This window comes from Ahaetulla prasina, chromosome 15 (assembly GCF_028640845.1).
Source record: "Ahaetulla prasina isolate Xishuangbanna chromosome 15, ASM2864084v1, whole genome shotgun sequence".
In the NCBI taxonomy this organism is placed as follows: Eukaryota; Metazoa; Chordata; class Lepidosauria; order Squamata; family Colubridae; genus Ahaetulla; species Ahaetulla prasina.
Window position 1 is genome coordinate 7,489,439 of NC_080553.1, and position 20,562 is coordinate 7,510,000.

Genomic DNA, 20,562 nt, shown 5'->3' on the forward strand with positions numbered 1-20,562 from the left:
GAACTAAGGACAAATTTCCTGACATTGCGAAAAATTATGGCTTGCCTCCAGAAGTTGTGGGTACTCCATCACTGGAGGCTTTTAAGAAGAGACTGGACAGTCACTTGTCTGAAATGGTATCGGGTCTCCTGCTTTCGTAGAAGGTTGGACTAGAAGACCTCCAAGGTTCCTTCCAACTCTGTAATTCTATTATTGTTACTTACAGATTCTTCTTAAATAAGCACTCACAGAGAAGTATCTCCTTCATTTGACCTCCTGCTACTCTACAGACTGTGGAAAATCCTCTTTAAAACAACATTAAGTAAAGATAAAGGTTTCCCTTGCACATATGTGCTAGTCATTCCCGACTCTAGGGGGCGGTGCTCATCTCTGTTTCAAAGCCGAAGAGCCAGCGTTGTCCGAAGACGTCTCCGTGGTCATGTGGCCGGCATGACTAAACCCCAAAGGCACACGGAACGCTGTTACCTTCCCACCAAAGGTGGTCCCAATTTTTCTACTTGCTTTTTTACGTGCTTTCGATCTGCTAGGTTGGCAGAAGCTGGGACCAGTCACGGGAGCTCACCCCATTACGCAGCACTAGGGATTTGAACCACTGAACTGCCAACCTTTCGATTGACAAGCTCAGCGTCTTAGCCACTGAGCCACCGCGTCCTATTAACAACATTAAGTCCACTTTTTCTTTTAATTTGCATGTCGTTTCTGCAGCTTTGATTATACCTGGTGTTTATCTCTAACCCTGGGCCCTCACAATTCTCTCTCTCTCTCTCTCTCTCTCTCTCACACACACACACACACACACCCGCCTCTATTTTTTTTCCCCTTCAACTCCTTACAGTCTTTTCCTCTGTGGTTTTGCTCCTGGATGAAGCAAAAAGAGAAAAAGAGAAAAAGAAAAAAAATGGCCAATAAGGTTTGCACCAGTTAATTAACCGTTTCAATCACAGGCCATTTAGTAAATTATTTCGGATGATGAATGGAGCTTTTGAAAAGGTTTCCCAGTCACTAATAACAGGGGTCTGTTTTCCTCCGATAGCTTCAGCGTTATTAATAGACATGTCACCTTAAAGGAAAATCTGGCTTTTGAAAAGCTTTGGTGTGCGGGTTTTCAGCATTCACACACGCAAGACACTTTCTTCCTTCCCTTTTGGGATCCGATTTTACCTCAAGGAAAAAGTTTTCAGAGTTGCAACTTACATTTCCAAAGTGCCCTGGAGCGCTATTAAATTAAGGTAATAATGAAGTTATTGGAAGTTCCCAGACACAATGAGATATAAGGAAGATGCGTCTGGAGGCACCTCATTTGGGACATACTTTTTATGAATCAAATAAAGGTAAAGGTTCCCCTTGCACATACGTGCTAGTCGTTCCCAACTCTAGGGGGTGGTGCTCATCTCCATTTCAAAGCCGAAGAGCCAGCGCTGTCAGAAGACGTCTCTGTGGTCATGACACAACGCCAAAGGCGCACGAAACGCTGTTACCATCCCACCAAAAGTGGTCCCTATTTTTCTACTTGCATTTTTGAAGTGCTTTCGAACTGCTAGGTTACGCGGCAGCACTAGGGATTCGAACTGCTGAACTGCTCGCCTTTCGATTGACAAGCTCAGCATCTTAGCCATTGAATCAAATACAAAGGAGAAAAAAAAATCTAGAAAGAAATGTTATTATTATTTTTCTTTGCACACTTCTGTTTTCAATTTTGACACATCCAGTCAATGATGCAGTCCTGTAGAGGTAGGGTAGGGTTCAGATACTTGTGAAAAGGGGCACATGATTGCAAATTCTAAGATCCAAATGAGTTGTCTCAAAGGTGCTTCCCCCCCATCCTCAAAGGTGCAGCCCCCAACTGGGCTGTTTTCCCTTGAGGAAGAAGAAAACGTTTTGCTTCTCATCCAAGAAGCTTCATCAGTTCATCAAGCAGGGGAGGGGGGATGGAAGCTCACCCAAATGAGTTAAAACCTTCTAGAGAAGGTTTAGAAAAGAAGGTTCTAAAGAAGACAGTAATCCATTGGACCTGGCTTCAATCAGAATAGAGCTGGAAGGGACTTTGGAGGTCTTCTAGCCAAGCCCCCTGCTCAAGCAGGAGACCCCGTTCCATTTCAGATAGGTGGCTGTCCAGTCTTTTCTTAAAAGCCTCCAGTGTTGAAGCTTGGTGGACATTAGCACAGTAGCTTCAGTGTTGAAGCTTGGTGGACATTAGCACAGTAGCTTCAGCGATGAAGCTTGGTGGACATTACACAGTAGCTTCAGCGATGAAGCTTGGTGGACATTACACAGTAGCTTCAGCGATGAAGCTTGGCGGACATTAGCACAGTAGCTCCAGTGTTGAAGCTTGGTGGACATTAGCACAGTAGCTTCAGCGATGAAGCTTGATGGACATTAGCACAGTAGCTTCAGCGATGAAGCTTGGTGGACATTAGCACAGTAGCTTCAGTGTTGAAGCTTTGTGGAACATTAGCACAGTAGCTTCAGTGTTGAAGCTTGGTGGAACATTAGCACAGTAGCTTCAGCGATGAAGCTTGGTGGACATTAGCACAGTAGCTTCAGTGTTGAAGCTTGGTGGACATTAGCACAGTAGCTTCAGTGATGAAGCTTGTGGACATTAGCACAGTAGCTTCAGCGTTGAAGCTTGGTGGACATTAGCACAGTAGCTTCAGCGATGAAGCTTGGTGGACATTAGCACAGAAATGTTAGTGATGAAGCTTGGTGGACATTAGTATAGTAGCTTCAGTGTTGAAGCTTGGGGGACATTAGCACAGTAGCGTCAGTGTTGAAGCTTGGGGGACATTAGTATAGTAGCTTCAGTGATGAAGCTTGGTGGACATTAGCACACTATCTCCTGCCCAGCCCATATGATCAAGCAGAACTCTAAAAATTTGCTCTATCCCCACAACTAGAGTGGGTGGTGGGTCCTGCATGTTTAATCGCCTTTAAAGGCCGGAGTGCCATCAAGTTGGTGTCAGTCCTTAAGGACCACATAGCTTTTATCAAGGACAATGTGTCTCCAAACTGGTCCTGTAAGTCTTCCCATAATGGACCCAACATTGTGAGCCTGTGATGGCACAGTGGTTAGAATGCAGGATTGCAGGCTAATTCTGCTGACTGCCAGGGGTTTGATTCTGACTGGCTCAAGGTTGACTCAGTCCTCCCATCCTTCTGAGGTAGATAAAATGAGGATTGCCCCAGATCGTTGGGGGCAATAGGCTGATTCCGTAAACCACTTAGACAGGGCTGCAAAGCACTGTGAAGTGGTATATAAGTCTAAGTGCTAGTGCTATTGCAATTTTGGCAACCAATATATCCTTATATATTGTTTGTTGTATCTTGCCTTTATTGTTTTTACAACAAACACAAGAAGGCAAACACAATTTCCTCCTTCTATTTTTCACACAACAACCTCATGTTGAGAGAAGGGGACTGGCCCAAGATCACCCAGCTGGCTTACATGGCTAAGGCAGAACTAGAACTCACTGATTCCTGGTGATTGATCTAAAGTCATCCAGCCAGCTTTCCTGCCTAAGTGGAACTAGAACTCATGGTCTCCTTGTTCCTAACCTGATGACTTCACTACTAGACCAAACTGGCTACTAGTCATCCTTTTCTTCTCTTTCCATTATAGATTATTATTTCTTCTCCTTCTCCTTCTCCTTCTCCTTCTCCTTCTCCTTCTCCTTCTCCTCCTCCTCCTCCTCCTCCTCCTCCTCCTCCTCCTCCTCCTCCTCCTCCTCCTCCTCCTCCCGACTTCCCAGGATATCGTACCATTGTTGGATTCACCACTCACCTCCCACCGAAGTTCTTAATCTGCTGGGCTTATTTGAGACCACCCAACATCAAATAGGAGTTGCCAAGTTGCCGTATTCAAAGCTTGGGCTTACTAGGGCACAAATATTGCAGCCCAAAATATCCTGGTCGGAGGAAAAGCAGAAGACCATCAACGGAAGAGGGGAAAAAGGAACAGCAAAGAACTTTTCGATATAGAGTAATTGCACATGCTTGAAAAATCAACTGGGTGATTTTCCCCCCCCCACCATATAATTTTTTCTTTTGGCAAATCAAGCTTTAATTGGCCAAAGGACAGGTGAACAGAAGGACAAGAAAAATGGAGAACATGATGGTTTTGAATGGAGTGGGACACTGCTCATTTCTCAAGTGCAAGCCCATGTTCTGCCCAGCTTTGAAGTTTTAATAAGGGGGAAAGTCAACTCTTTTATTTCATATTGGCCTTTATCGAGCTTAATGGGTTCTCCTGATTCATTTTCTCTTAATTGGCTCTATGAAAGTTGGCTGATTATTAGTCATACAGCTGGCATTCACGCAGTCCTGGAAAGGTAAATTGGCTTAAAAAGAGTGAGCGGGAGGGAGGCAAATTACTCTTTTAATTAGCCTGGATTGATCAGAAAGGTTACCAAAGTAGCTTGCACTTAAGCAGAAATGAGAGATACAATTGAATTCTTGGGAATTTGCTGGAGATGAAAGACAGGAGGGAAAAGGAGAAGTACCAGACTGTGGGAAATCAAAAGGAGCGTTGAATTTCACCGCTCACAAAACTGCCAGGTGTAAATTTGGGTACCTCTCATTTTAGTTCTTTTTACCCAAACAGAAGGACAATGCGAAAATGGATTTTTCATCATCAATGCTTAAGGCTCAAGATGGTTCTCGATTCATTTGACTGAACTGCTTGATCGACTAAATCCAGCCCAAGGGCAAACGTTTGGAAGAGTCGAGTAAAATCTACCCATTGATGGGAAATTAGGAGTAGATGCTCAAGGACAATTTTTGCTTCTTTTCCCCAAAGGCTATCCTGCAGATATTTGTCGGGGGTGGGTGGGGAAGAGGGTGCCTTTAAGTGAGGTTTGATTCCTGGGTCTTGCCAGGATTAGTTCCTGAAGTTTTCTTGACAAGATTTTGAAAGTGGTTTGCCATGGGGTGTCTGTGTGTGTCTGTGTGTGTGTGTGTGTGTGTGTGTGTGTGTGCGGGGCTGTTCCAGGGGAATAAGAGGCAACTCAGCCTGGATATTATGTGTGAGGGAAAGTAGTGAAGACAGCCTCTCCTTAACAGTTTCCACATTATATTATGGATGTAATATAATTGAGTGTTTATTCTGGCAAGATTCTGTCTATAGGTTTGAAACAATAAATAACTTAGCTTTGACGAATCACCACATGTCCTGGGTTTGGGTCCTGACACATAGTGACTGAGGAATTCTGGGAATTGAAGTCCACACATGGTGGCTGAAGAATTCTGGGAGTTGAAGTCCATGGGTAATGTGATGGAATGTAGTAAGGAAGTGAATCCATAGGAGGGAGGGAGGGAGGTGCATTTCAGAAAAGTAAGATGCAACCCAGATATTACGTGCGAGAGAAAGAAGGTGAAGACAGCCTCTTCCTAATAGTATATTATACAGAGTATATTGTAGAAGCAGACAATTAAGTGTTCAGCCTGTCAAGATTTTGTCTATAAGTGGGAAACAATAAGGACCTCAGCTTGAATGAATTGTCACATGCCAACCTTTGTTTCGGGCCTGCCAGATTCACTCAACTACAGGATTGTCAGAATAGGCTTAAGAAATTATGAGCCATGATGGCACAGTGGTTAGAGTGCAGTACTGCAGGCTACTTTGCTGCCAGCTTCCTGCACTTTGGCAGTTCAAATCTCACCAGGCTCAAAGTTGATTCAGACCTCCTTCCTTCTGAGGGCAAGAGGCTGACTCTGTAAACCGCTTAGAGAGGCTAGAAAGCACGGTGAAGCGGTATATAAGTCTAAGTGCTAGTGCTATAAGAAGTTAAGAAATTAACTTAGGCACATAGTTTCGCAAGCCCAAAACTCAAACTCTTCGAGGTTCAATTTGAATGTCAAACTTTTGGTGGGACGTCCTTCTTGGTTTGGAGCCTAACATTCAGAGCCTTGAAAAATAAACACGTTAATGTAACTATATCATGTATTAAAGGAATGTAACTTAAAATATAACTCATCAATTGCCACAATCAAAAGCCAGGCTAATAATTCAGCCAAAGATGAGTTCAAGAAAAAGATCCATGACCTTTTCTTATACCTTCTGATCCACTCCCCGCCGAGCTGAAAAGCAGGCGTCCATCAGAATGCAAACAGCTTACCTGCAAAATTGCATCAAAATGCCTGGTCTACGAGCTAAACTGCAGGAGCCACCAAGGCCATAAATCTATATTATGCCTGCACACACATGGGTATTCGTCTTTGTTGTTCAGCACACCTACGCTCGCTGGAGGATTCATTAGCAGAATGACACACTCACGTGGCGGCGCTATAAATTAATGTTTGGCCTGGAGGAATGTCATTGATTTTGGCTGCAGTGGTAGGATGTGCAGGTTTGCCTGTCATTTCGATCATAATAGCGCTGCCAGCTTCAAAGAAGGATTTAAAGCTGACTCCCATGCTGGCAAGGAGAAAGTGGGATACCCCGAGGGTGGCACATTCCACATTCTCATTTTAAAGAGCTAATTATGGCCACAACCTAGCCTGGATGTTCTTCCAGAGCATAAAAATATCTCCGGATTGATGTGGCTTGCATAATGCCTTCATCAACAATAGCTTTCTCCATCCATCTTCATCAACTTGTACTATCACCAAGAGGGGTGTGACCTGACTCATCCAGCAGGGCCGAAAACACATCACTCATTGTGCTGTGTGTGTCCACAGATTTCTCGGAGAGGGGAAATATTGAAAGGTGTGTACTCAAGAGGAACGGGTATGTACCCGCTGACACCATAGATCACCCATATGCAGGGAGTCCTTGACTTATAGCCATTCATTTAGTGACTGTTCAAAGAGTGGTGTAGTGGCCTAGAGGTGGAGCTCTTGCCTCACAATCAGGAGGCTGTGAGTTCGATCCTAGGTAGAGACAGATATTTCTCTCTCTGGGCACAATGAGATTATATCTGCTGAACAAAACTCCGCATTGGGGACAGGAAGGGCATCCAGCCAGTAAACAGCTCCATTCAGTTGCCCAGACTCCACCCCACAGGGGATTATGGGGTCGTTAAAAGAAGATGATGATTTAGTGGCTGTTCAAAGTTGCAACGGCACAGAAAAAATTGACCTTTGACTGTGTTTCACATTTACGACCATTGAAGCATCCCCACAATCATGCAATCATCATTCGGAAGCTTGGCAACTAGCAGGTATTTGTGACGGTTGCAGTGTTCCGGGATCATGCAATCCCCTTTTGCTACTTTCTGACAAGCAAAGTCAAGGGGGAAAGCCAGATTCACTTAACAAACATGTGACTCACTTAACAGCTGCAGTGATTCCCTTAAGTATGGTGGCAAGAAAGGTGGTAAAAAGGTAAAGGTTCCCCTCGCACATATGTGCTAGTCGTTCCCGACTCTAGGGGGCGGTGCTCATCTCCGTTTCAAAGCCGAAGAGCCAGCGCTGTCCGAAGACGTCTCCGTGGTCATGTGGTCGGCATGACTCAACACCAAAGGCGCACAGAACGCTGTTAACTTCCCACCAAAAGTGGTCTCTATTTTTCTACTTCCATTTTTTACGTGCTTTCGAACTGCTAGGTTGGCAGAAGCTGGGACAAGTCACGGGAGCTCACCCCATTACATGGCACTAGGGATTCGAACCGCTGAACTGCCGATTTTTCGATTGATAAGCTCACGGTCTTAGCCACTAAGCCACCACGTCACCCTAAGAAAGGTGGTAAGATGGGGCAAAAACTCACTTGACAACTGGCTTGCTTAGCCATGGAAATTTTGGGGGTCTGTTGTGGCCGTACATCGAGGACTGCCTGTACTGTGCGGTCTTGAGGATTCCTTTGGGGTGATCGCATCAGTGGTGGGATTCGGCTGATTCTATCTAGGTCACACGAACTGGTAGCAGTGACTGCGGGAAGCTCGGCCAACCCGCCTGGATGTAATGCCCGACTACTGCATATGTGCAAAAGGTCGTGTGCATGCACAGAGGTGGTGCACACTCACATTTGCGAACTGGTATGGAAAGTTAAGGGATGCGGTGGCTCAGGGGCTAGGACGTTGAGCTTGTCGATCGAAAGGTCGGCAGCTCCGCGGTTCGAATCCCTAGTGCTGCCGTGTAACGGGGTGAGCTCCCGTTACTTGTCCCAGCTTCTGCCAACCTAGCAGTTTTGAAAGCACATAAAAATGCAAGTAGAAAAAATAGGGACCACCTTTGGTGAGAAGGGAACAGCGTTCCATGCGCCTTTGGTGTTGAGTCATGCCGGCCACATGACCACGGAGACGTCTTCGGACAGTGCTGGCTCTTTGGCTTTGAAACGGAGATGAGCACCGCCCCCTAGAGTCAGGAACGACTAGCATGTGTGAGGGGAACCTTTACCTTTACCTTAGGGAAAGTAAGTGAAGCAAAAAAAAAAAAGCAAGAAGGTTTTTAACGGACCTCTTTTTTAAAATTAGTATTAATTTTTTGTGAATTACATTTCTTAGTGCTTAATACACACCGTGTTTTTTGGGTCTTTAATTTGCTTAACAACACGTATTACGTTCTACGTGTTGTTTAGAGGACTTCTATGGTAAAGATTGCATGTTGGCACAACTGTTGAGGGTTTCCGCCATTGAGTAAGACGACCTTCAAACTTCCATCCAACTCTGTAATGAAATAGCATAGCCCTCCTGTTGGAGGAAGTAATGAAAACATTTTTTTTAATTAAATTCTTCAACCTCCTATGCTTCTGCCCAATTATCGTTCTTTGCCTGAAGCTATAAATTACTATCCTAAAATTGCAGGAATAAGATACAGAAATTGGAGAACAGATGAGAACTCACCTTGCTATTAATTATATGTAAACTAGGCTACAGTACATTTTTAGCTGTTTTTGTTTATTCCAGCTATTTTTGAAGAACTGTCTAAGCGCACCAAGATCTGTGATATACAGCATGCAAACTGTACTCAGATGCATTTGTGTAGCGCACACAGAGTCGTTCCAGATGGAATTAATTTTGAAAAGATGGAAACTCATCTTGGTTTTCTTTTTTTCTTTTTAATTTCTGCTATTAGGCAAGGCAAGTTTTTGAATGTCAGGATATTAAGTTAATATTCTCAGCAAACAATTGCCCTTACAAACGAGATGGCTCTGTTCTAAAAGATGTCAGAGTTAACCCCGCAGAAAAAGCTGCTCAGAAAATTAGCATTTATTGAGACAGCACCTTCTAAAAACAGTAGCAGCACTGTTGCGTTGTGTGATCTAAAAAAAAAACTGTTGGAAAATCAGTTATTTGTGAAACAGAGCATACTCTTAATATACCCTTTCTTCCTTCCTTGCCTGAGTTCTAATCAAATTTCTTCCTTCGTTTGGACTCGCTGTCTGAGAAGAGAACAGCCTGGAGAATTGTAAGTGCTGACACTTTCCAAATTAGTGTTTTGATATTTACTACTGATTGGGCTTTGTGACTTCCTGTAAGTTCCTAGGACCTTGTATCTTATCCAGAAGAGTTTTAGTCATCCAGAGCAGAAACCATTTAAATGAAAGAACGCATCAAAAACCAATGGATGGAAGTGCATTGAAGTACCCAGGTTCAGTACCATGGACAGCACTAGGTTCAGTACCATGGACAGCACCATCCAGCTTCTGCTTCAAGATGCGTGAGACTTTCATAAGTAGTTTATTTATTTATTTATTATTTCAATTTCTATACCGCCCTTCTCCCAAAGGACTCAGGGCGGTTTACAGCCAAAGTAAAGACAGTTAGTACAATTTTTAGGACCAGTTTAAAAGGGAAATTTAGAGTTGGTTGAAGAACTTAAAACCAATAAAACCCCTTATTAAAACCCCACTAGGCCAGTCCTGCACGGTGAAACAAAAATGTTTTCAGCTCGCGTCGAAAGGTCCGAAGATCAGGGAGTTGACGGATACCTGGTGGTAACTTGTTCCAGAGGGTTGGTGCCCCCATAGAGAAGGCCCTCCCCCTGGGCGCCGCCAGCCGACATTGACTGGCCGACGGCACCCTGAGGAGAACCTCCCTATGGGAGCGCACTAGTTGTTGAGCTAAGTAGCAGCATCTAGTCAAAACTGATCATGAAAAGTTAAACTGGGCCCAGTCTGATTAGTACTGCAAGGGAGACCCCAAGAACATATTTAAAAAATTTAAAAAATCCTAGAAGAAAGCAATGATAAATCACTTCTCTATTGTTGCTCCATATCCTGTCGGGATACGACCATGAAATCTTCAGAAATGGAATATGACTTAAGATAGACTAATTTCACCATATTCCACACCAACATAGAACAATTGGGAGGGCATGGTAGTCTTGCTAGAAGAATCTTTACAGTACAGGTAGTTCTCAACTTACGACTACAATTCAGCCCGGAATTTCTGTTGGTAAATGAGACAGTTGTTAAGCGAATGTTGTCCTATTTCTTGCCACAGTTGTTGACTGAATCACTGCAGTGGTGAAGTTAGTGAAATGGTTGTTAAGGGAATCTGGTTTTGCTTGTCAGAAGGTCGCAAAAGGGCCTTCTGACCAGGGCTCTGCAGCCATCATAAGTATGAACCGACAAACATCTGAATTTTGTTCACATGACCATGGGGATGCTTCAATGGTCATAAGTGTGAAAAACGGTCATAGGTCACTTCTATCAGTGCTGTTGTAAATTCGAACGATCACTAAATGAACTCTTGTAAGTCGAGGATTACCTGTAGGTCTACTCCCTTAGTACATTTCCAACTTGTACATTCTCTTGCTAAGACTGTATTACTATTCTTCTTCTCATCCTTCCTATTACCTACCTCCTCCTACTTATGACTATAACCTTGTTGCTTGCATCTTTATGATTTATATTGTTTTATTTAGTTTCCTAGTATGCTTATTTAGTATCCTATGACTATCACTAAGTGTTGTATCATATGATTCTTGATGAACGTATCTTTCCTTTTATGTACACTGAGAGCTTATGCACCGAAGACAAATTCCTTGTGTGTCCAACAAAGGCCAATAAAGAATTCTATTCTATTCTATTCTATTCTATTCTATTCTATTCTATTCTATTCTATTCTATTCTACTAACTAATCTAGTCTAGTTTAGTCTAGTCTAGTCTAGTCTAGTCTAGTCTAGTCTAGTCTAGTCTAGTCTATCCCCTCCCCTCCCCTCCCCTCCCCTCCCATCCTATCCTATCCTATCCTTTTTTCTATTCTATTCTAAGCAATGAGTACTTTTTTTATATATATTTTTTTTATTTTTTGTTGTTTACATTTATATCCCGCCCTTCTCCGAAGACTCAGGGCGGCTTACAGTGTATAAGGCAATAGTCTCATTCTATTTGTATATTTTTTTACAAAGTCAACTTATTGCCCCCCCAACAATCTGGGTCCTCATTTTACCTACCTTATAAAGGATGGAAGGCTGAGTCAACCTTGGGCCGGGCTTGAACCTGCAGTAATTGCAGGCTCTGTGTTCTAATAACAGGCTTCTTAACAGCCTGAGCTATTCCGGCCCCTGTGGATCTTTTGGCTTCCTAAGTCTTGTAGGAGTACGAATTCCCTCTTTTTTACCATTTGTGCATGCTGCCACCTCTATAGGATTTAAGGGATCAGTTGCAGGAATCCCCGGTGAAGGATCCCACCTGTGAGGTCCTGCTTCTACACGATTTCCATGCCTGCGGTCACTAATTCCTCAAAGCCCAACTTTCTGAGCCCGATCAGTTTCTCTAATGCTTCAAATGCTACTTTGTGATTCAGAAAGGCAACGCCGGCTCTTCGTAGGGTTCCAGCCTTTCAAATTAAAGATTAGCAGCCCGAGCATTAAATCGGTGCGTCCCCCCCCCCCGCCACTCACACACATACCCCGCACACCTCCCAAACTCTCGGAAAGATTTGCACTAGTTATTTATAAGCCTGGATGTTTTATCAGGCGGACCAAGAGAATGCAGCCACACGCTGGCATTTTGAAGGTAGCCCTGGGGACACATGTAAGCGAAAGCAGAACTTCAAAAGGGAACACAGTCAGCCTGCTGGGTTTAATTAAAAAGCTCAAAGGGTTTGCGCTAAGCCGGTATGGCACTCCTATATCAACCTGACTGTCACATCCACCGAAGAAAAATATTAATCCAGATCCAATCAACCTAGAAGAAAAGAACAGAGCTGCCCTCAGGAACCCCCTTCCGCTGCGTCACATCCAGAATTTCAAAAACCCAGACATGGCTTATATATATAAAAGGGGAAAAGAATTATGCCTTCCAACCACAAAACAAGAAAAGTGATTAAGGTGTGCGGCGTCGAAATTACAGGCCCAACAACACCACTCACGCAAACTGAGTGCTGTGGTTGCCCAAACAGCCAATGGAGCCCTGGGCTGTATCCACAGAAGGATAGCTTCGAGATCACACAAACTAATAATACCTCTTTATGTTGCGCTTAGTGAGGGCACCGTTAGAATACTGTGTACATCGCTAAATGTCTGTGGAGATCCTCAGTCATCCAGGTCATGGTTGTCCCAAAGGTGCTTTTTTTAAAAAGAGGCAATTGGACTGTCTGGTTTTTCTCTGAAGACGTTTCACTTCTCACCCAAGAAGCTTCTTCAGCTCGGACCGGATGGTGGGGAATGGAAGGATTTATACTCCTTGCAGACAGCTGGTCATTTGCATCCTTTTAGAACAGCGGTTCTCAACCTGTCAGTTGGGACCCCGTTGGGGGTCGAATGACGATTTGCCAGGGGTCGCCTAAGACCATCGGAAATATGGGAAGTATACTTGCGAGTCGAAGAATCGCGCTCCAATGGTTGACTCCACAAGCCAGCTGCAGGCTCTTCAAATCGCTAGCCGAATTCGGCTTCAGGCGCGATGAATTAAAAAAGAGAGAAATCTTTGCTCTGATGTCTCCCTCTCAAGCCAGCTGCAATCATTCCCAATCGCTAGCCTAATCTGGCTTCAGGCATGATAAACTTAATAGGGGAGGAGTCTCCGCTTTAATGCCTCCGTCCTCAAGCAGTTCAAGATGGCTTCAGGCACGATAAATTCAAAACGCTAATAATTTTATGGTTGGAGTCGCCACATCGTGGGGAATTGTATTAAAGGGGTCGCAGCACTATAAAGGTTGAGAACCACTGTTTTAGAAGGTCATTGAGGCTACTTGGAGGTTTGTCTGTGTCCTCAGGGTCACCTGAGTGATGCTCCTGGTTCCTGTAGTCTGCCATTTTTTCCCCCTCTGGAAATCCATTCCTACTCCCACACCATTCAAAGGGGGTTCATCCCAAATTGTATGGCTAAATGTCTGTAGAGATTTTCCATCATCCAGGTCATGGTTGTCCCAAAGGTCCTTTTCTCAAGAGGCAACTGGACTGCCTGGTTTTTCTTTGAAGACGTTTTGCTTCTCATCCAAGAAGCTTCTTCAGCTCTGACTGGATGGTGGGGAAAGGAAGGATTTATACTCCTTGCAGACAGCTTGCATTTGCATCATTTTAAAGAGTCATTGAGGCAACTTTATCTGTGCCTTGAGGGTCACCTGAGTGGTGCAAATGAGTGTGGAGCCTTCTTGGCTGCAGGATGTTTTATGCCCTGAGTCCCTTCACTGTTGACTACTGTTGCTCCACACCCATGTGCATTACTCAGGTGACCCTGAGGACACAGAGAAACCTCCAAGTGTCTCAATGACTCTCTAAAAGGATGCAAATGACCAGCTGCCTGCAAAGAACATAAATCCTTCCATTCCCCCACCATCTAGTCAGAGCTGAAGAAGCTTCTTGGATGAGAAGAGAAACATCTTCAAAGAAAAAACCAGGAAGTCCAGTTGCCTCTTGAGAAAAGCACCTTTGGGGACAATACTGTGTACGGATCTGGTCACCGTGATGCAAAAATGATGCCGAGATCCTAGAAAGAATGCGGAAAAGAGCAACAAAGAGGATAAAGGGAGGCTGTGGAGGCTAAATTGAATGATGAACGATGGAGGGACCTGGGTATGACTAGCCTATCAAAGAGAAGGATTAGAGAGGAGATGATAACTGCCTTCCGGTACTCAAGGGGCTGTCACAAAAAAGAGAGGATTGACTGATTCTCCAAAGCTCCAGAGGGCAGAACAAGAAGTAATGTTTTCCCCCCAATCCCCGTGCCATCCCTCTGCTAAACAACTAATTCCCACAACACTCAATCGATCTAGTAAGGCTGTAGTACTATTCTTCTTCTCATCTTTCCTATTACCCGTTTCCTTATCTTCTCATGACTATAGCTTGTATTGTACGATTTATATTAATTGCTTTATTTAGTATCCTAGTGTGATGTACGCTGATAGCATATTTAGTATCCTATGACTGTCACTGAGTGTTGTATCTCATGATTTCTGATGAATGTATTTTTAGGATGATTATGATCATGATCATGATTTATTACGTTGCTTGTATGTACACTGAGAGCTTATGCACCAGAAAATAAAGAATTCTATTCTATTCTATTCTATTCTATGCTATGCTATGCTATGCTATGCTATGCTATCCTATCCTATCCTATCCTATCCTATCCTATCCTATCCTATCCTATCCTATCCTATCCTATCCTATCCTACTCTACTCTACTCTACTCTACTCTACTCTACTCTACTCTTTTCTATTCTATTCTATTCCATTCCCTTCCCTTCCCTTCCCTACCCTTCCCTACCCTTCCTTTCCCATCCCATCCCATCCCATAGCATCGCATCGCATTCTAATTGATGGAAGATCATTAAAGAAAGATCCAATTTCTTAACAGTGAGAACAATTAATCATTGGAATCTGATTAGTTGTGTGTGCTCCATCACTGCAGGTTTTAAAGAAGAGGCTGGACAGTTATTTGTCCGGAATGGTGTAAGGTCTCCTGCTTGAGCAGGGGGCTGGATTAGAAGACCTCCGTGGTCCCTTCCAAATGTTTTATTCTAGGTTCTAAGCATAAAGGTTGGAAGCATCAAGAGACGCTGGCTCTTCTATGAATGAGTCACTGCCCTTGTCATTCACCAGCCAGAGGTACGCCTTACATACATAGGTAAAATGCTCGCCCTCATCTAACCAAAATGGAAGTGACTTGTGTGCCTTTCAACAGAATAGCAAGCCAGTGACCTTTCTTTTCAAGCGGGAGGATTTGATCCGGCACACGCTGAGGCTTTCAGAAGCTGCTACATTATCAGTTAATGCAACAAAAGGAACAGTTCAGAGTTTAAATTCAGCATAGGTAAACTGCAAGACTATTAGAAATGGTTATAGCAGAATGGAGGCCGTTCAAGAAAGGAAATGGAAGGAAGGAAGCAAAGCAGTGACTGTTCAAAGGACCACAAAATCTTATTATTTCTAAGACCGGGGGTGGGTGGGGGGGTGGGGGGGTGGGGGGGAATCAAATCAAGAACAAAGCGATGGCAGCCCTTTTATGAAGAAATAAATAAATAAGTCAGAGAGATCTGTAAGCAGTCAAAGGACAAACCGCTTGCGTGTAGAAAGCACACGAGAGAGATGCAAAAATAGCAGCAGATCCCCGAGCTTTCAAAGAAGCTGGCAATTTCCAGGAATGTCACCGCATTCTGCCATGTTCTCAGGAGAGTCTGCTTAAAATTTGACACAATTGTCCTGAGATTTAGCTTTGTCTTCTTCTTCTTCTTCTTCTTCTTCTTCTTCTTCTTCTTCTTCTTCTTCTTCTTCTTCTTCTTCTTCTTCCTCTTCCTCCTCCTCCTCCTCCTCCTCCTCCTCCTCCTCCTCCTCCTCCTCCTCCTCCTCTTCTTCTTCTTCTTCTTCTTCTTCTTCTTCTTCTTCTTCCTCTTCCTCCTCCTCCTCCTCCTCCTCCTCCTCCTCCTCCTCCTCCTCCTCCTCCTCCTCCTCTTCCTCCTCCTCCTCCTCCTCCTCCTCTTCTTCTTCTTCTTCTTCTTCTTCTTCTTCTTCTTCTTCTTCTTCTTCTTCTTCTTCTTCTTCTTCTTCTTCTTCTCCTTCCTTCTCCTTCTCCTTCTCCTCCTCCTCCCTCCTCCTCCCTCCTCCTCTTCCTCTTCCTTCTCCTCCTCTTTATCTAATAGTAGGTTATGGTCTACTTTATCAAATGCCTTACTGAAGTCCAAGTAAATAATTCTTCCTCCTCCTCCTCCTCCTCCGTCTTCTTGATAAAGAAATATGTGAAGCCTGAGTGGACTTCAGAGCAACGCAGGACTCCTTTTTTCAATGGGGTGTTGTTTTCATCCATGGTGAATAATCTTTCTTTGAAAGCAAACTTCAGTTAAAGGACACTCACACATGCAAGAAAATAAAATGAAATCAACAACCATTCAACTTGAAAGCATACACACACACACACATCCTTCTCTCACTACATGCCAGGCCTCAGGAACAAGCAAGAAACACGGAGTTGCTTTGGAGACGTGTCCTTTATTTTTCCTCACCTACAGACAGAATCTTGTCTGACTAAAGCACTTACAGGAAGTCATAACTACAATTGGGACCAGATTCCTGGTGTGGCAACCCTGAAGATGCTCAAAGATGGCTCCAGGATTGACAGGTTTGTAAGTCGAGGCACCACATGACCCGATCTCATGTGGTTGTAAGTCGACGCACTACATGACCAGATCTCACTTTTTCAACCAATTTCTACAACGGTTGTTAAGTGAATCTCATGGCTGTTAGGTCCAAATCTACTCCCCAAATGGGTAATTTTTTTTTTGTTCTTAAACAACTGGTTGTAAGTCAAGGACTATCCATATTTGCATTACTAAAGATCTACTCTGAGAATCACTAGGGAGTTCACTTAACAACCGCCACCAAAAAAAAAATCATAAAAATTGAGGACATAAATACCTAAGAGCTCCTGGCTCACTTCACTTCTTGTTGAGATCTTCTGCAGAGAGTGTCACTTCTGTTGCTCTTCTCAAAGTAAAATGTATAATGCATGCCAGCTAAGAGTGTGCACTGAATTTGGCCGATTCCCATAGAATTATATAGAATTGGAGGGGACCCTGGAGGTCTTCTAGACCCTTCCAGATAACTTTTTTAAAGCCAAAGAATTAGAAAGAAAATAATAAACTTTGTAAATAAAAATGGGGATAGTTTAGAATAGAATAGAATAGAATAGAATAGAATTTTTATTGGCCAAGTGTGATTGGACACACAAGGAATTTGTCTTGGTGCATATGCTCTCAGTGTACATAAAAGAAAGATACGTTCATCAAGATACAACATTTACAACACAATTGATGATCAATATATCAATATAAATCATAAGGATTGCCAGCAACAAGTTATAGTCATACAGTCATAAGTGGAAAGAGATTGGTGATGGGAACGATGAGAAGATTAATAGTAGTGCAGATTCAGTAAATAGTCTGACAGTGTTGGTGGAATTATTTGTTTAGCAGAGTGATGGTCTTCGGGAAGTTTATAAAGTTTATAAAGTTTGTAAACATAGTTTATAAAGATTACTAGGTGCAAATAGGTGCACATACATGTTTCCATAGCAAGAAAGATAAAGCAGGAATGGTTAACTTGATTACTTTATTTAAAGAGGAAAATATGTTCTTATTTGGATATCACTTCTGGAATGTGTACTTGTGAAGAAAACAAATGAAATTTTGATCTTGGTTTTGTTGATTAGAAAGATTCGGTGTTATAGAAATGTTTAGTTATATATTAATGTGTAAAAGCAAAAAGTTGAGGCTGGAGTGTGTTTCTCTTGTACTGAGCTAGGAAGAGTTGGAAGTCAATGCCCTCTTCTCTTTCTTTTTCTCTTCCCCCTTGTATTCCACACCTCCTTTTCCCATTCCCTTTCCTGCCCTTAATTTCTTCTTTTATTTTCTTCTCTTTTTTTTTTTTTGTATTTTATATAATAAAATAAAAATTTAAACCCAAACAAATGGATGTCCAAGGAAGAGGTCTGTAACCTTAAACACTCAAAGAGACATTTGGACCCATTTCCCACAGAAAAGAAAACACCGGGAGCCACAAAACCTGGGTGTGTGTGGCCAACTGGATATCACACACTCCCACACACACTCCCACCCAGTCACATGACACACACCCCAGCCACACCTACCCAGGTTTTGTGGCTCCTAGTGTTTTTTGCGGGAAACAGGTATCTCTATGTGTATGTGTGTGTGTCTCTCTCTCCCTCTCTCTCTTCCCCTCTCTCTCCTCTCTTCTCTCTCTCTCAAGCCAGGCGAGGAGTGACTGGAAGGGGTGAGGCCAGCCAGTGGTGGGTTCAACCAATAGGGAGCCACAGCAGGGGGACAAAAAAGCCGCATGCAGCTCCGGAGCCACAGGTTGCTGACAGCCAGTATAAGGGATATTACCCCATGTCTAAGGGAGTTAATTTTCTACCAACAGGAAGATTAGAGTCCCCTCAAAGCAAATGAATCAAATTCAAATCATCATCAAGTTCTGATACAGGATCCGATGGCCTTGACCACTGCAGACAGATTTATTGATCAACTCACCAAGAACGAAAGGACTTGAAGGGGCCCTTAATTTTGGGATTGCCACTGTAAAGAAATCAAATAGATGCCAGCAAAGAAATTCACATCATAGCTATGGTGCTAGGTACCGTGTTTCCCCGAAAATACAACCTACTCTGAAAGTAAGTCCTAGCTTGATTTTTACACGTGCGCCCAATATAAGCCCTACCCCAAAATAAACCCTAATTAAGACACTGCCCACTCCAGGGTGCATGGGTAAAAATTAAGCTAGGGTGGGGATGGAGAGGGTAGAGCTTCCCTACTACTTACCTTTGGATAGTTGCAGTCAGCCCTTGCACACCTCGGCCCATTTCTTCTGTAGCTACAGAGGCCTTCAGGAAAGCCTTGCTGGCTGCAGAGGAAGTTCCTGAAGGCCTCTGATAGTGAAAAGGAGGCCCAGGGTGACACACGCAAGAGAGGTAGGGTCTTATTTTCGGGGAAACCCGGTAGCAAGGGAAGAGCTGCGGCTGGTGATGAGCATGTCAACAGGGAAAAGTTCATTTCTCCAGATCTTCCCTGAACTGAACATCAATCCATGAAGACAAGGGACATACAACTCACCCTCATACCGAGTTCAATGTTTTCTCCTCCGTAAACCTCCATGCCAGGATCAAGCAGGCCAATCTCTCCAAAGTACTCTCTATCCACCACAAACGAACACCCAATCATGGCTGGCGTCCTGTTGAGTCAGAGACGGAACCAGGAGGAGGAGGAGGAGGAGGAGGAGGAGGAGGAGGAGAAGGAGAAGGAGAAGGAGAAGAAGAAGATGAAGATGGAGGAGGAGGAGGGGGAGGGGAGGGGAGGAGAGAGGAGAGGAGAGGAGAGGGAGAGGAGAGAGAGGGAGAGGAGGAGCAGGAGAGAGGAGGAGAGGGAGAGGGAGGGGAGGAGGAGCAGGAGAGGAGAGAGGAGAGGGAGGGGAGGGGAGGGAGAGGAGAGAGGGAGAAGGAGAAGAGAAGGAGGAGGAGGAGGAGAGGAGGAGGGAGAAGGAGAGGAGGAGAGGAGAGGAGAGGGAGAAGGAGGAGAGGAGGAGGAGGAGGAGGAGAAGGAGAAGGAGGAGGAGGGGAGGAGGAGGAGGAGAGGAGAGGAGGAGAGGAGAGGAGGAGAGGGAGAGGAGGAGCAGGAGGAGAGGGAGGGAGAGGGAGAGGAGGAGGGAGAAGGAGAGGGAGAGGGAGGGGGAGGGGGAGAGGGAGATGGAGAAGGAGAAAGAGAAGGAGGAGGAGGAGCAGAGGGAGAGGGAGAAGGAGAGGGAGGGAGAGGGAGAGGGAGAGGGAGAAGGAGGAGAGGGAGGAGGAGGAGGAGAAGGAGAAGGAGAAGGAGAAGGAGGAGAGGGAGAGGGAGAGGGAGAGGGAGAGGGAGAAGGAAAAGGAAAAGGAGAAGGAGAAGGAGAAGGACGTTTTTAGTTAAAAAGAGGAAGAGTGTATATCCTTCTCAAAAACATCGTCAGAAAGTCCAAATTTGACCTCCAAAGTTTTGAAAATGGGGGATGAATCCACGGTGGTCAATTTATGGCTTGCAGATACAGGGCCAAGCAAATGTGACAAGCTTCATAAAGAACCACTAACTCATCCCAGGTTTTAAATTCACCTGTCCTTGATCCATACCTCTAAGATCGTTACCGCCTTAGAAGGCTATTATCTCCTATTTTCATGATGATTGAGTTTACTGTTTATTAGGCCCTGGCTGTAAAACCTCCGTTAATGGGATTTTAATCCTGCTTTCCCCAAAAATACACAAAGAGAAAGAAGCCCTTTCCCAGCAGGGGGGCATCAAACCGTCTAATCAATTTGTCTTTAATCAAAATAATAACAACCGTCATTACAGTCCGTGCTATATAGACAGCTGATAAATTGAATCAGCAAAACCCCTGCCAGGTTTATTGCGGTTCATAATGACTTCCTTTTCAGTATTATCCAGCCAAATTCTCAAATCCTTGATTTCACACTGTGGACCGCTCACAAAATAGCTTTCTATCAAGGAGGCAGAGAGGCAGATAGATAGTTGGAGGCTTGACAGCGAAGGCTGAGATGACGGATACAACACGGGCCCTCCATGGTGGCTGGTCAGAGTTAATTAGCAAAAGGCATTTCCATTAAATTTCTTGCACAATAGGCAACATTCAACAACAAGGCAAATGAGGAGCGGCAGTTTGATCTAGTGGTTAAAGCACCAGGCTAGAAA

The 20,562-nt window shown here is 44.1% G+C and overlaps 1 protein-coding gene across 1 annotated transcript in view; it reads right to left on the bottom strand.

Moving 5' to 3' along the window:
- Positions 1 to 20,562, bottom strand: part of GALNT9 (polypeptide N-acetylgalactosaminyltransferase 9) — a 144,844-nt gene that overhangs the window by 36,846 nt on the left and 87,436 nt on the right. The window contains exon 6 of the mRNA XM_058158912.1: positions 18,946 to 19,063. Within this exon, the coding sequence (XP_058014895.1) occupies positions 18,946 to 19,063 (118 nt within the window). The remainder of the gene's footprint in view (positions 1 to 18,945; positions 19,064 to 20,562) is intronic.